This window comes from Balaenoptera physalus (genome assembly GCF_965194825.1).
Source record: "Balaenoptera physalus genome assembly, chromosome: 11".
NCBI lineage: Eukaryota > Metazoa > Chordata > Mammalia > Artiodactyla > Balaenopteridae > Balaenoptera > Balaenoptera physalus.
Genome location: NC_138896.1, coordinates 71,038,792 through 71,052,029, shown reverse-complemented (window position 1 = coordinate 71,052,029; position 13,238 = coordinate 71,038,792). Strand labels below are relative to the sequence as shown.

At 51.4% G+C, this 13,238-nt stretch overlaps 1 protein-coding gene across 1 annotated transcript; it reads right to left on the bottom strand.

Annotated features, from left to right (window-relative positions):
- Window positions 1-9,366: 9,366 nt before the first annotated feature.
- On the bottom strand, window positions 9,367-10,990 carry CAMP (cathelicidin antimicrobial peptide; the record flags this gene model as incomplete). The annotated part of the gene is made up of 3 exons (XM_082413751.1): window positions 9,367-9,907; window positions 10,050-10,157; window positions 10,793-10,990. 3 exons carry the CDS (start codon window positions 10,988-10,990, stop codon window positions 9,671-9,673), a joined length of 543 nt encoding a protein of 180 aa, XP_082269877.1. The 3' UTR covers window positions 9,367-9,670.
- Window positions 10,991-13,238: the final 2,248 nt, after the last annotated feature.

Sequence of the window (13,238 nt, the reverse complement as noted above, 5' to 3'; positions counted from 1 at the left end):
TTCCTTAAAAAATGAAAAATAAAAGAAATAAATAAAAATAAAAAATAAAAAATAAAAAATAAATGAAAAATGGAACTACCATATGACCCAGCAATCCCACTACTGGGCATATACTCTGAGAAAACCATAATTCAAAAAGAGTCATGTACCAAAATGTTGATGGCAGCTCTATTTACAATAGCCAGGACATGGAAGCAACCTAAGTGTCCATCAACAGATGAATGGATAAAGAAGATGTGGCACATATATACAATGGAATATTACTCAGCCATAAAAAGAAACAAAACTGAGTTATTTGTAGTGAGGTAGATGGACCTAGAGTCTGTCATACAGAGTGAAGTAAGTCAGAAAAAAACAAATACCATATGCTAACACATATATATGGAATCTAAAAAAAAAAAATGGTCATGAAGAACCTAGGGGCAAGACGGGAATAAAGACGCAGACCTACTAGAGAATGGACTTGAGGATACGGGGAGGGGGAAGGGTAAGATGGGACAAAGTGAGAGAGTGGCATGGACATATATACACTACCAAATATAAAATAGATAGCTAGTGGGAAGCAGCCGCATAGCACAGGGAGATCAACTCAGTGCTTTGTGACCACCTAGAGGGGTGGGATAGGGAGGGTGGGAGGGAGGGAGATGCAAGAGGGAAGAGATATGGGGACATATGTATATATATAGCTGATTCACTTTGTTATAAAGCAGAAACTAACACACCATTGTAAAGCAGTTATACTCCAATAAAGATGTTAAAAAAAGAAAAAAAAGAATAAGTCATTACCAAGTACCAAGCCCTTCTGAGCACAGGGGCCTGTGTGACTGCACTGGTGACACATTCGTGACACTGGCCCTGCCCCCAACCCCAAAAATACAGTCATGGCAGGAAGAGCTCCATGTACCTGCTTCAGGAGTTGCTCAGATGGCAGAGATTTTAATTCCCTGGGAAATACAACACACACTTATCACTTTGATTTACTGGTTCTCTGAAGTCTTCTTTAAGAAATAAAGAAGGGCTCTAAACACACACAAACATACACAAGTGTAGCAGCGCTAACTATAGCAACTCCCATTGCTCAGAAGGGCAACCAGGCCCCAGGAGAGCAAGAGACAAGGGGGCTCAGCAAGGCTGCGGCGGGGCGGGCACGTGGCAGGGCTGGGGCTGGACTCCCGGGCCAGTGCTCTTTCCATCGCCCACAGCACCCACAGCCGTCCAACTCTGGGGGCATCTGGAGCTCGTGACAGGGCCCATGGCCTCTTCTCCAGCCCAGCACCCCCCTGCCTCCAACCTGCTCAGGCCCAGTGGGACCCACACAGCAGGCTGCTTCCTGGGCTGGAACAGCCTCCTGTAGCTGCCCAGCCCAGCCGGCCTGACCTCCAGAGTCCTCGCTCCTCAGGACAAGCTCCCCTGTGCTCTGAGACACTGAGCGTGGCGTGGAGAGCTGGGTACCCGGCCCTGTGAGCTGAGGAAAGGAGGCTCAGGGGACTTCCCTGGTGATCCAATGGTTAAGACTATGAGCCTCCACCTCCACTGCAGGGGCCGCAGGTTTGATCCCTGGCTGGGGAACTAAGATCCCGCATGCTATGCGGTGCAGCCAGAAAAAAACAAAAAAACAAAAAAGAATAAGGAAGGGAAGCTCAGGATCATCCCAGGTCCTCCCACAGAATGGGCACCAGAAGCTGAGCCAGGAAAGACAGGAGCACCCGGGCTCCAAAAGTGCCCTTCTCAGCTTTTCTACAAGGAACAGGAGATCTGGACAGGGTCCGCTGAAGACAAATGGGAACTCCTCCAGAAAGTGGATCTTCTGCTCTCCTGGGGTCAGGACAGATGGGACAGGTCCTGGGGAAGTTGGTTCTGATGACTGACATGCCATAAAATGGTCCAGGGCACGGACCCTGAAGCCAGAGTCCAAGTTCAGGTCCTAGCTCTGCCCCTCACTTGCTGTTTACTTTTGGGCAAGAAGCTCCCAGTCTCTTTGTGCCTCCATTTTTCTCTCTGTAAATTTGTCCTTGGAAAGCACACACCTCGGGTGGCTGATCAAGGATGAGGTCTGATAAAGGAGTCAACCCTGGGAAAGAACTTAGGGAACCGGTGCTGGAGGGTGGACAGAGCATAACTGGGAGAGATAATGGGCCAAAGTGTTAGAGAGGCTACAGGCCAAGAAGGAGATTCTTGTACAGTTTTCTGGAGGAATGACCATGTAGTTGTGAGGCCTGGAGTAGCTCCTGGACTCAGCCGGCCTGCAGGACTCTTGGGGGCATGGCCAGGGCACCTCAGAAGGTGGCAGCCTGGATGGATGGCGCTGGTTGCACACTCAGCCTTGGAGAAGGAAGGAGAGCTGGGCTTCTGAGTGCAACCTGGTTTCACAGTCCAGGTCTTGCCCCAGGGGTCTCTTGGTCAAGCTGTGTCCTTTCCCCAAGTCAAGGGAGGAAAAGGAGGTGATTACAGTAGAAAATAATTAGCAATACACATGGTTACTGGGTGTCTGTAATCCTCCCTTTGCTTTCCTGCCTCTGCACCATTGCATTTCCTAAACCTTAGGACTGAGGTCCCCTTACCTATCCTTCCATGGGAACAGGCAACCGGTTGTTCAAGGACAAGGTCTGATAAAGGAGTCAACCCTGGGAAAGACCTTGGGAGCAACTGGCCTATAACTGATGCTCCATAAAGAGCAGCTATTAGTATCAACAGGCCAGAAAGCCGTCCCCACGGCTACCCGGTCCTTAGACTCTGGAGTCAGGCAGACGTGTGTTTGAATTCTTGGTTTGCCTCTCACCAGCTGTGACTTCCTTGCAAATACTCTGCTCTGGTGGAACTCTCAGCAGCAAGGGAGAGTGAATCCAGCTCCAATGGCCTCAGAGAAACCCACATGGCTCCATTTTCCTGCAGTTCTCTCTCTGGGCTCTTGCTTAGAGAGAGAGAGAGAGAGAGAAGCAGGGGGAGAGGGAAGCGGGGGGCGGTGGGGTGGATAAAGGAGTAGCATCAAGAGAGGGAGGATCTCTGCGGCCCCAGTAGCTGTGCCCTGAGATGGTCAGGCTGGGCCCTGGGCACTCTCCCCACACCCCCTCCTAACCCAACAGAGGACACACCAGCCAAGAGATGGGAGCAGAGGCTCCTGCAGAGGCTGCTGCAAGAGTGTTGTCACCACCTCGTCCCCAACCTGGGGCTCCCACCTTTCCCAGCTCCCCTCTATTTCCCCGCCCAGTCTGGCTGAGCCAGCCATCCTTTCCCATCATGCTCTGCACTTAAAACCCCCAACTGGACAAAGCACAGCCTCACCTGTGCTTTGACAAATGGGACAAATTCCATGTCCTGTGTTTAGACACATCCTCATGCTGGCCCCAGAGCCCAGGACTTCCAGGCAAACAGAGCAGAGTGGTTAAGAGAAGGAGCAGGGCCAGGACTGAGCGCCCTGGCTTCTGGTCCCCCGGTTCCGGCCTCTGCCCAACCTGCTGACCACCTAGGTCAACTTAAACCAGACTTTCACCAGCTGCCCCTCCTTCTCTTTGTCTGTAAAATGGAAGATTTCTTACAGTTGCACAGAAGGCCCTCCTCTCCCCCATGGAGAAATTCCTCCCATCTGAAGTTCAAGGTGAGGTCCAGAGACTCAGTCTCCATAGAGCCTTCCCCGACTCCTGGGGGTAAAGGGGGACAGCAGCCGTCCACTCCATGCCCACCCCCCTGGACATGCTCACTTGGAGAAGCCTGGCACAGTGCAGGCCATTATCAGTGTCCCCCCAAGAAGTCCCACTTTTCAGGAGCCTCCCTCATGGACGCTCACTCATGTGCATGAGGACAAAGGAAGCAAGATGCGTCCTGCATCTTCTTTTTGCCTACTTGGGGACTGGAAACCTTCCAGACATGTGTCGGTGGGAATGCTCTGTCCTTTCTATGTCCTAGAGTGCAGCCATTTAAAAAGAATGGTGTGTAAACTCCACAAATATCCATCAATAGTGAAAGTAAACATATTCTGGTATATTCGTACAGTGGAATACTAACTAAGCAATAAAAATTTGCCCAACTGTAATACATACAGAAACATGGTAGATTCTCACAAACATGTTGCATGAAAAAATTGTGCACAATACAGTATATATGTTTTTGTTTGTTTGTTTGTTTTTGACTACAATTTCTGCCCTAGAAATTAAATTTCTAACACATAGTTCGTCATGTGTGCAACACTGTCTACATGAGAACATTTGGAGCAGTATTTCTTTTCTTTTTTAATTTATTTATTTTATTTTATTTTATTTAGTTATTTTTGGCTGTGTTGGGTCCTCGTTGCTGCACGCGGGCTTTTCTCTGGTTGCGGTGCGTGGGCTTCTCAGTGCAGTGGCCTCTCTTGTTGCGGAGCACGGGCTCTAGGACGCGGGTTTCAGTAGTTGTGTCTCGCGGGCCCTAGAGCAGAGGCTCAGTAGCTGTGGCGCACAGGCCTAGTTGCTCCGCAGCATGTGGGATCCTCCTGGACCAAGGCTCGAACCCGTGTCGCCTGCATTACCAGGCGGATTCTTAACCACTGCACCACCGGGGAAGCCCCTACAGTATATATGTTATAGTTCAATTTTCTATGAGTTTCAAATTCTGACAACACTAATCTAAGGGTTTCAAAGTCAGGGTCATGGTTATGGGGAAGGGGTAGCAACTGGAAGGGAGATAAGATCTCTAGGTGCATTACAAAAATGTATACATACAGCAAAAACTCCACAAGACGTACACTTATCATTAGTGCACATTTGATATGTACATACAATATTTCAACTCCCTGGGCCTCGTGGGCTCCTGTCCTACCCTGACCACTTTGTAAAATCCTCAGTGCCCCTTGGCTTACAGCACCACGCCCACCCCACTCCCCTCCTGCACCACCACCCTGGACGCCTCGGGCTCGTCTCTCTTCTCTGAACATCAGGCCCCGCACCTGACCCACCTGGGACGAGTGGATGAACTCTGCACAGCTCCACCGCCATCACAGGCCACGTTCCCTAGAAGCAGAGCCTCAGCTGGGAAGTGAAAGGCATCTGATTTATCGAGGGGTGTTGTCGGGAGGAGGGAGGTGGAGGGGAGCAGGATAGGGCAGGGGAAGGAGCTGAGCAGGGACGTGTTCTACCCTGAGACGAGCTTCAGCCTCACCCACAAAAGCCTGGAACCCCTGCTTTAGGACTGACTGAGGCGAGGACTGGGCTTTGATGTCCCCTCATAGTCAGTCCCCATCCACAGGCTGAGGGCAGAGCGGACACAACCCCCCAGGCATCTCCTGGGAGGCTGTGAAGGCAGCTGTGAAGGGGACACCTGTGAGCCATTAGCATCCGTATTGCACATTTCAAACAGCTGGGGGACGGGGTGTAGCCGCCCAGTGAGGGGGACCTGGGCAGGGCACTCACAGCACCTACTGCCCAGTGCCCCACCCAGGGACCAGCATCCCACTGGCACCTAAGAACCAATGTGGTCAAAACCGAAGTATCACGTCCCCCAACTCTCATCTCATACCTACACCAGGACACTGACCAGCCCAGTACCAGGCTCTCAGAACCCACCACCTACATTGTCCAGCCTGTCAGGGAATCAACCTGCTTCATCGTCTCTGCAGTGACTCCATCCCAGTCAGCCCAACACTCTGCCAGCCTCTTGGGCAACCCTCCTTCCATTCTCTCTTCCCTCCTCTCCCCTTGGCCACTGCCTGGGGGGACACATCCTTGCTGGGCCCCTCATGATTCACCCTTCGTGGACACACAGACACACACACACACACACACACACACACACACACACACACACACTGAAGCCAGGGTGATGGCTAAGATGGACAAGGATGTGCTCTCCCCGTGCTAAAATCATCACTGGTTCCCTAGTGCCCCTTAGTACCTGGGTTTGTCCATCTCTCCACTTCCACACTGACCCACCCCTTGCATGCCTCACTTGAGCACTGAACTGAGTGTCACTTCTCACTTCTACTGTGCCGGTCACTGTGACTTCGCCTAAGCAGTTTCCTCCTAGGAACACTCTCCTTTCCCCCATGCTGGGCTGGGGTCCACTCAATTCCATGCTTATAAAACTGCGGGCATTACTTGCCTATGGAACTCACCATCCAGAGGTCTACTGTTAGGAGAATTGACAAGCCAGGGTACCATGACTTGATGCTCCAGGGAATCCATGAAAGGGTCCGATACTTGATTTCTCAGGTAAGTGGTCCTATGATACTCTCACCAGTCAATCACTTTAGAAGGCTCTGACAAGGCATGCAGACTTCCAATCTCAGGCTCAGATGAAATGAAATGTAAGCATCCATTCCTTTCTGGTATCATTTGTCATGTATGCATGTTGAGGGCCTAGTCCCTGGCAAGGGACATCTGGCCAACATCCATGTAAAATATGAAAGTGTTACTAAGAGTGGGTCCGGTTGCTCGCCGCTCTGAAGCTGATAAAGAGCCTAGGTTGGGGACTTCCCTGGTGGCACAGTGGTTTAGAATCCCCCTGCCAATGCAGGGAATACAGGTTCGAGCCCTCGTCCGGGAAGATGCCACATGCCACAGAGCAACAAGGCCCGGGTGCCACAACTACTGAAGCCCGCACGCCTAGAGCCCGTGCTCTGCAACAAGAGAAGCCACCGCGATGAGCAGCCTGCGCACCGCAACCAGGAGTGGCCCCTGCTCGCCGCAATTGGAGAAAGCCCGCGTGCAGCAACAAAGACCCAACGCAGCCAAAAATAAAATAAATAAATAAATAAGTTTATACCAAAAAAAAAAAAAAAAGAGAGAGAGAGAGACTAGGTTGGTGGAAAGGAACGTTTGCTCAGAGGTGGTACGGGGAGTAGGGGGACTCCTGTCCAAAGGCTGAATGACCCTTCCACTGCCAATCAGTGGGCAAGAGCTTTGATAAGCGGAGGGAGGAGGCTACATGCAGAAATAGCACGGTCAACTCTGACACTCATCTTGAAATTGCTCATGTGGTGATCTGACCAGTGTCATCTTGCTTGTTTTAAGTACAGTTAATGTTCAGTTCCAGGGCTGCTTAGTTTCCATTTCTTTGAGGCCAGTTCTTGGAATTGTGGCAGCTTATGTCATGGCTACAGCCTGGTCATCATGTAGTTAACTTCTTCCACCTGGTGGGGTCTCAGTATCTACAAAACAGCTCACAGGATATGGCTCAGAACATTATCTATAGCCCCTGAGGAGGAACGAAAGGTCCTTGAATTTGCTGAATGACTAAACTATTATTATTTGGTCTTGTTGAACTGTTTTCCTTTCTTTCTGCATTTTCTCACTTCTTTGAATAAACTTCTTCTCTGGCTAAAGCTTTTTTCACAGGCAAAAGGCAAGTGGAGGACATGGTAGGGAAGGACCATAGGGTCTTGCTTCATTTCAAAAGGACAAGGCAGGGCTGAGGATAGAGAAGGGATGCCATGGAAGCAGGAAGGGCAATCATGAGGGACAATTGGAAACAGATGTGATCAACACAGACCCCCATAGCATCCTGATGAGTGATCCCTCTCTCAGGGTGGGCAGTGATGTACCAGCTATGACAAAAATGATAGGTAACATTTGCTGATTTCCATGATGGAAATACTTCCACCAAGGCCAATTTCAAGCTACCAAGAGTTTAACAACGAGCTCAAAAAAATCCTGACCATTTAACAATTGGCACTGGCAAGCCTGTATCCTCTGGCACAGACACAACACAGCCCCCTGGGTGTCCTCTGTAAAGTTTCCTCCCTCAACTTGGGTTGATGTAGAGTGAGAAGCAGGAGGTTCCTCTAACCTGCCTGAAATCAGCCCCACCTGCTCACCAAGAGGAGACAAGCCTGACAGGTAACAAAGTAAATGCTCTGTGAGATCCTGTCCTCTGTCCCTCTCAGAGAGGGGAATCTCTGTCTTGGTTCAGGTTGGCCCACAAGCAGACCTAAGACAAGCATTTAGTGGAAGTAGTTTGTTTGGGAGGTGATTCCAGAAAGCTCCAGCACGAATGTAGAGAAGGGAGACAGGGCAGGACCCGAGTCAGAAGAGGACATGTCAATGAACAGGTCACAGAAGTGGGCGACAGGGGCTCAAGCCAGCTGGGGACCTCAGGGGGAGGTGTGACACGTCTGGGAGTGGGCCCCCCAAGGAGTGAGGAAGAGGAGGTATTTTTCCACTAAGTCCCCCCAGTGGTTGGTTGAGGCTGCTCCCTGGGTTCAAACTCCCCAATGTTTCCAGTCTGCCCCAGAGCAAAGGTCAGCTAGAGAATGAGGAGGGGACAGGATGAGCACAGTGTCTGAAACACCCAGGCACACAGAGATGTGACCCGTGTGTCACTCTGTGTGTCTCTCACATTCATGCAGAGCTGTTCACCCAGATGAGCAGCATGCTTGTTTTTAATGGTGCAAATTTTTGTACCATGTGATCCCTACACACAAGCCCACCACAGAAATCTGAGACCCAGCTGAAGAAACAGTGATGTGTCTCAATGCCAGAGGAAAAGCCAGGAGGGGTAGGCTTTCCCAGACTTCAGATTGTCAAGGAGAAGTGGAACGCTATGGGCATTGTACCTGTAGGCTTAGCCCTGAGACTGAACTGCGTCTCTGTGAGTGTTTAACAAATGCCTGGCCCCTCCTGGACTGTCACCTCCATGTGAGCAAGGACAGCATCCCCACCAGCACTGCACACAGAGCAGGTCTCCTTAAGTCCCTACTGGGGGTTGGAGGAGGAGGGCAGAGGCGTGTGAAGGGCACGGGAGGGACCCGAGAATGGAGACGCTGTGCTGGACCTCTTGGCCCTGCTGCCTCTCCCCATGCCCGCCTGGAAGGAACAGGGGTGTCCCCCATGACTGTGTTTACAGGAGTGATCACACACACACACCCCTAAGAGGTCCTGGTAAGTTGGAAGAGGGGAGACAATTGTAATTGAAGGCTGGAGGGAGTTGTTTTCATAAGATTTTATTTTTCAGATGCTGACTCAGGGTGAAGCGGACTCTAAGAACTCTTCCCTGGCCTTCCGATTCACCAAAAGCTCTCTTGGGGGAGTTATCTGCATGTTGTTCACCGTCTACCAGGAAACCTTGGCAGTGGGAATGGAAATGGTCGCGGGGGTAATATTGGTGGAGGGAACCCTGGAGGAGGGAAAATTGGTGGAGGGAACCGTCCAGGGGGGAAAATTGGTGGAGGGAACCGTCCAGGGGGGAAAATTGGTGGAGGGAACCTCTGCAGTGACACCCTCCTGGGGAAGAATGGTAAGCGAAATCTCCTGACACTCTGAAGCTGTGAACCAATAAAAACAAGTTACTTGTGGGAACTGGGTGGGGTCAAGACAAGACCCCTCCCTCCCCATCTTATACCCCATTCCTGGTGGACTCCAGGAATCTTGGAGCCCCAGTTCACCTCTGGCTGTAACCTTTGGAGCATGTAGTTGAATCCCTATACCCACAGACATATGGGGAAACTGAGGCCCACAGATGGCAAGGGGCTTCCCAGGGTCACAAGCCCATCCCATCAAAGCTGGTCGGGAGCAGGGGCTGAAAGCACATTACTCTAGTCAGTGCCTCTCAGAATTTGGCACAGTCAGAATCCCCTGGAGGCCTGGTGAAAATGCAAATGGCTGGGCCCCAGCCCAGAGTCTGATTCAGGAGGTCTGAGTGGAGCCTGGGGATCTGCCTTTCTGTCAGGTTCCCGGGTGGGGACCCCACTTAGAGAACCACTGCTCTAAGGGATGGTAGAGCCAGTCCTGGAGGCCTGGGGCTCGGGTGAGGGAGGGGCCAGGGTAGGAGGGCCTTTCTCTGCCCTCGAAGGGGCAGCGGGTATTTGGTCCAAAGGATGTTCCACAACCCATCCCATTATCAGCTCCACAACACAGAAGGGGCCACTCACCTCATTACAGTTTATGTCAAATTGGTCCTTGGACTGGTCCAGGGTGACTGTCCCCACACACTGTTTCACCAGCTGGAAGGGGAGGCTCGAGGTCAAACTGGACCCCTCGGGCCATCACCTCCCAGCCTCACCCTAGGGTCTGGAAATCTTCTCCGAAGCCCCCTGTTCAGATCCCTGGAAAACAACCGCCAGTGCCCCCAGCCCCCAGCCTCACCCCATTCTCCTTGAAGTCACACTGCTCCGGGGGCTGCTGGGTCGTCCTGGAGCACACGGTCTCCTTCACCGTGAAGCTTACAGGCTTTGGGGTGTCCGGGTCCTCGTCCTGGTCCAGGATCAAAGTGGGGTGACGAAGCTGAGCTCATGTTCCCTTCTCTGATCTGTCTCCCTGCCCCCACCTAGACGGCAGCCTCTCCAGCCCCTCCTGTGTGCCTGGCCCTGGGCTTGGTGCTGGGTGCACAGGGGAAGGGGACAGAGCCCACTTCTGGCCTCGTGGGCACACAGAGAGCAGGAGGGGACCTCAGACCAGCTCTGATGAGAACACCCTCCCCACGGAGGGGCAGAGGCAAGTCAGGGACCACCTGCAAGGAAACACCTTGTCACTGGAACCTCGAGGCTGAGCAGAGCCCTCCCTGGTAGGGAGACAACGAGGAGCATAGGGGACTTTAGCAGGGAGGCAACATGGCAGAGCCAGTGACCACCCTCTATCCCTGGAGCTCGCAGAAGGCCCTTAAGCCCGAACAGGGTGTACAGGGCGCCTGTTCCCACAGTAGAGATGCTAAGGCAGGAAGCCTCATGCTGGGAGGGGACCCAGCTCTGGGAAGGTTTCCTGGAAGAGGTGGGAGCCCACCTAGAGGGAGAAGTGCCTTCCTGACAGGAGGTACAGCCTGAGCAGAGGCGGTGACAGTGTGGCCAGGGCTGGCGGGAGACAGCCCCCTCCCCAGGCCCCTCCTGACTCACGGCCTTGGGAGGTGGGTCCAGCTCCAGGAGGCGGTAGAGATTAGCTTCTGAGGACTGCTCGTTGAGGCGATCCACAGCACGGAGCACAGCTTCCCTGTAGCTGAGGGCCTGGGTGCTGGCCGAGGGCACCACTAGTCCCAGCAGCAGTAGCCACAGTGGCCACCGCCCCAGGGCGAGGCTGGCCCTCTGAGTCTCCATGGTCCCCAAGTTGGTTTCCTCCCAGCATGCAGGACCGTCCTTTATGTCCCTCCTGGGCCTGATGCAATGGCCCAACCACACGTCTCCCTGACCTGCCCCATCCCTGATCTCCTCCCCGGCTGTGAGCTGGCCTTGCCTCAGCTCCTGCTGTTGCCTCACGGGATTGCTGGGCAGTGGGCGAGGGAAGCCTCCTGTGAAGGTGAAGAAATGGTTTCTCCATCTCCCTGACAACATCTTGGCCTCTCCTGGGGCCCATGGGGAGTGTCTTAGGCAGGGTTGCTCAAGAGCATTGAGTCCTCCAGGAGAGGGAGGACCAGGCTCTGTCTTACGTCCCCTCTGCCTCCTCACTCTGGCCTCCACAGGAATAGGGTAAAGGAGTGTATTCAGCACTCAATCTCCTTCTCTAGGCACTGCCTGGCACACAGTAGTCATCAGTTAATGTTGATGAGTGGATGACTGTACCCAGCCCCTTCTAGAGCCTTACACACCTAGCCAAACCCTAGGCAGACAGTCAACCCCACACCATCTTGTCTTCTGGGCCCAGCCCTCAGCCAGTCAGGGGCTTGGCTCCATTTGTCCCCTCTCCTGGATTCTTCTCCACTGACTTTCTCACTCTAAAAATGTCCCATCCCAAGTCCCTGCCAGCCGTGGCCTATTGCCCTGGCCCTTCCCAACCAAGCCTCAAGAAGAGTCATGTAGAATTTTAAAAGTTCAATCTGGGATTCCTTATGAAAAGTTCCAGCAAAGCAGACTTAAAGGAGCCTATATGGTCAGTCACTTTTTCTTGCTGTACTTATATAAATAATCAGGCCAAGTTTATTGAAACTAGACTTAATTTGCAAGCAAATTAGTCTTATGCTGGTTATCTTTGATAAAAATGGGGGTAATTGTAGACAGGAAAATTATGTTTCAGTAGAAGATTTAATATGTACTTGAGGATATTAAATACTAGGTCTGTTAATTGTCATTGAGGTTTTGTTGTCTACCTATAAACTGGTCTGGATACTGATTTCTCCTCATTTCCTCTAATATCTGGCTACAACTCTCCAAACTAATGTTTCTAATTTTTCTCCCATCCTCCTGACTTGGAATCATTGAGAACTAAAACTGCCCTTTTCCTGAAGCTATGCAGGCTAAAATAGGACAACTTAATATAAATATCAGAGAAATCACCATAACAGCTCATGTATGGACAATCTTCATGTCTGTTGTTGTGTGGGCCACTCAGAAGCATCACCAGAGATTCAAACTGTGACCCAGGAAAATCTATTAGATTGCCACTGTCTGCTCTCACTCCATTTGAAGAGGATTTAAGCCCAACACCTAGAAATCTGGCTGCCTTCAGAAGTCAGAAATTGGGATTACAATCTGCTCCAGTCACTCACCTTTGTTTTTTTTTTTAATTTTTTTGTTTTGATTGTTTCCATAGAAATGCCTCTCATTAAATACCTGATTGCTTGTACTCTGTAGGCCTAACTTGGGGGACCCACCTGCATCACTGCTTCCGAAAACGAGGCACGACCTTTTAACTAAACTGATCTATTCTCAGGACTAAGAGACTGGTTTGATGAGATATGGAGCAACCTACCAACTCTGGACAGGCTCAGACCTATTTCACAGGATGGTGCCAAATATTAACATTTTCCACAATATTATGCAAATCCTTGAACAAATTCCTAGGACCCTCAAGATCACTGACCTATTTTCATGGCTGAAACCTTCAAGTTTGGGACAATGGCTCTAGACTGGATTTCAGACTATTGCCTGTATAATTATTATAAGATTTGCTACTACAGCCACTAAGGAGAACAGTATGGAGGTCCCTTAAAAAACTAAAAATAGAACTACCATACGACCCAGCAATCCCACTACTGGGCATATACCCAGAGAAAACCATACTTCAAAAAGATACATGTGGGCTTCCCTGGTGGCACAGTGGTTAAGAATCCGCCTGCCAATGAAGGGGACACGGGTTTGAGCCCTGATCCGGGAAGATCCCACATGCCACGGAGCAACTAAGCCCACGTGCCACAACTACTTAACCTGCGCTCTAGAGCCCACAAGCCACAACTACTGAGCCCACACGCCACAACTATTGAGGCCCGCGTGCCTAGAGCCTGTGCTCTGCAACAAGAGAGGCCACCGCAATGAGAAGCCCGCGCATCACAACGAAGAGCAGACCCCGCTCGCTGCAACTAGAGAAAGCCCACGGGCAGCAACGAAGACCCAACGTAGCCAAAAATAAATA